The 1,070-nt window shown below is 31.7% G+C and overlaps 1 protein-coding gene across 1 annotated transcript in view; it reads left to right on the forward strand.

Moving 5' to 3' along the window:
• The window catches only part of LOC119587632, a 16,560-nt gene extending 15,490 nt beyond the window's left edge, over positions 1 to 1,070 (forward strand). Inside the window, exons 7-9 of the mRNA XM_037936336.1 lie at positions 526 to 585; positions 894 to 914; positions 1,005 to 1,070. Coding sequence (XP_037792264.1) covers positions 526 to 585; positions 894 to 914; positions 1,005 to 1,070 — 147 coding nt within the window. The remainder of the gene's footprint in view (positions 1 to 525; positions 586 to 893; positions 915 to 1,004) is intronic.

Consider the following 1,070-nt stretch of genomic DNA (forward strand, 5'->3'; position numbering starts at 1 on the left):
AGGAAGGGAAAAAGTATCTGGCAGTAAAAATAACATTTATTTGGACACACTATACTAAAAAAACATCAAAGAAGAAAAAGAGAAAAATATGCTCCTTCAAATATATTTTAGCTTTTCCCATGTAATTTTTTGTATTTCTTAATTTCTTTTCATTAGAAGTCATTATCTTTCTCACTCCTGTTATCCTTATTCTCCATTTAAATGGGCTGTTACTAATCCTATAATCACATTTCAATATTAAACAAGAGACTAAAGGTCGGACAAAAACGCAAACTCAACACCTAATATAAATACCTTTGTAAAAAATGAACAAGATGTGCCAGTTGTAACAGAATATATATCCTATCTAAATGCTTTACAACAGGCTAAAATTCACCACAAAATATAACCAAATTCATAAATGTATGTTATTTACAGATATGAAACAGTCTTGAACTCACAGTCATGGACAATTAACATCTAACAGAATTTATTACCAAAGGATTCACACAATTCAATGCCTCTCAGTATCTGATTTCCTTATAGGTCAATAACTGTGTATCTTCCAAGACATGCACAATACACGACACACGTAATCTTACTGAGGTATTCAGTCAAGGCACAAACATAAAAGACTCTACAACTAAATGTTTCTTCTTTAATACTGAGAGAGAGAAATGCAACTGCTGTCCCGTAAAGCTGTACACAATAGTTATTGGCTAATTGTGAAAAGTAACATTTATTTTACAAAATAAATAAAACTGTGTTCCATTAGCCGTCTGGAAGGCACTTCGCATATTATCTACCATGCAGTTTATTAATGGTAAATTGGTAGCACTGCAAATTCTTACTAAACTCCTATGATAATCTTTACTTCTTGAAACAAAGTACCTTTCAATGCATTCTGCTTCAAGGTAAACTACAGCAAAGATCTGGTACTTAACTTGTTATAAGTGGTTCTTAAATATTAATCAGTAAGCATCTTTGTAAGTCTCATGCTCTAATGATTTAATATAAATCAACAGGAGCAGGTGTTCTCTACACAAGGAACATACCAAGTAAGCAACAACAGATTTCAAAACAAACACTGA

This window comes from Penaeus monodon, chromosome 22, assembly GCF_015228065.2.
Source record: "Penaeus monodon isolate SGIC_2016 chromosome 22, NSTDA_Pmon_1, whole genome shotgun sequence".
Lineage (NCBI taxonomy): Eukaryota > Metazoa > Arthropoda > Malacostraca > Decapoda > Penaeidae > Penaeus > Penaeus monodon.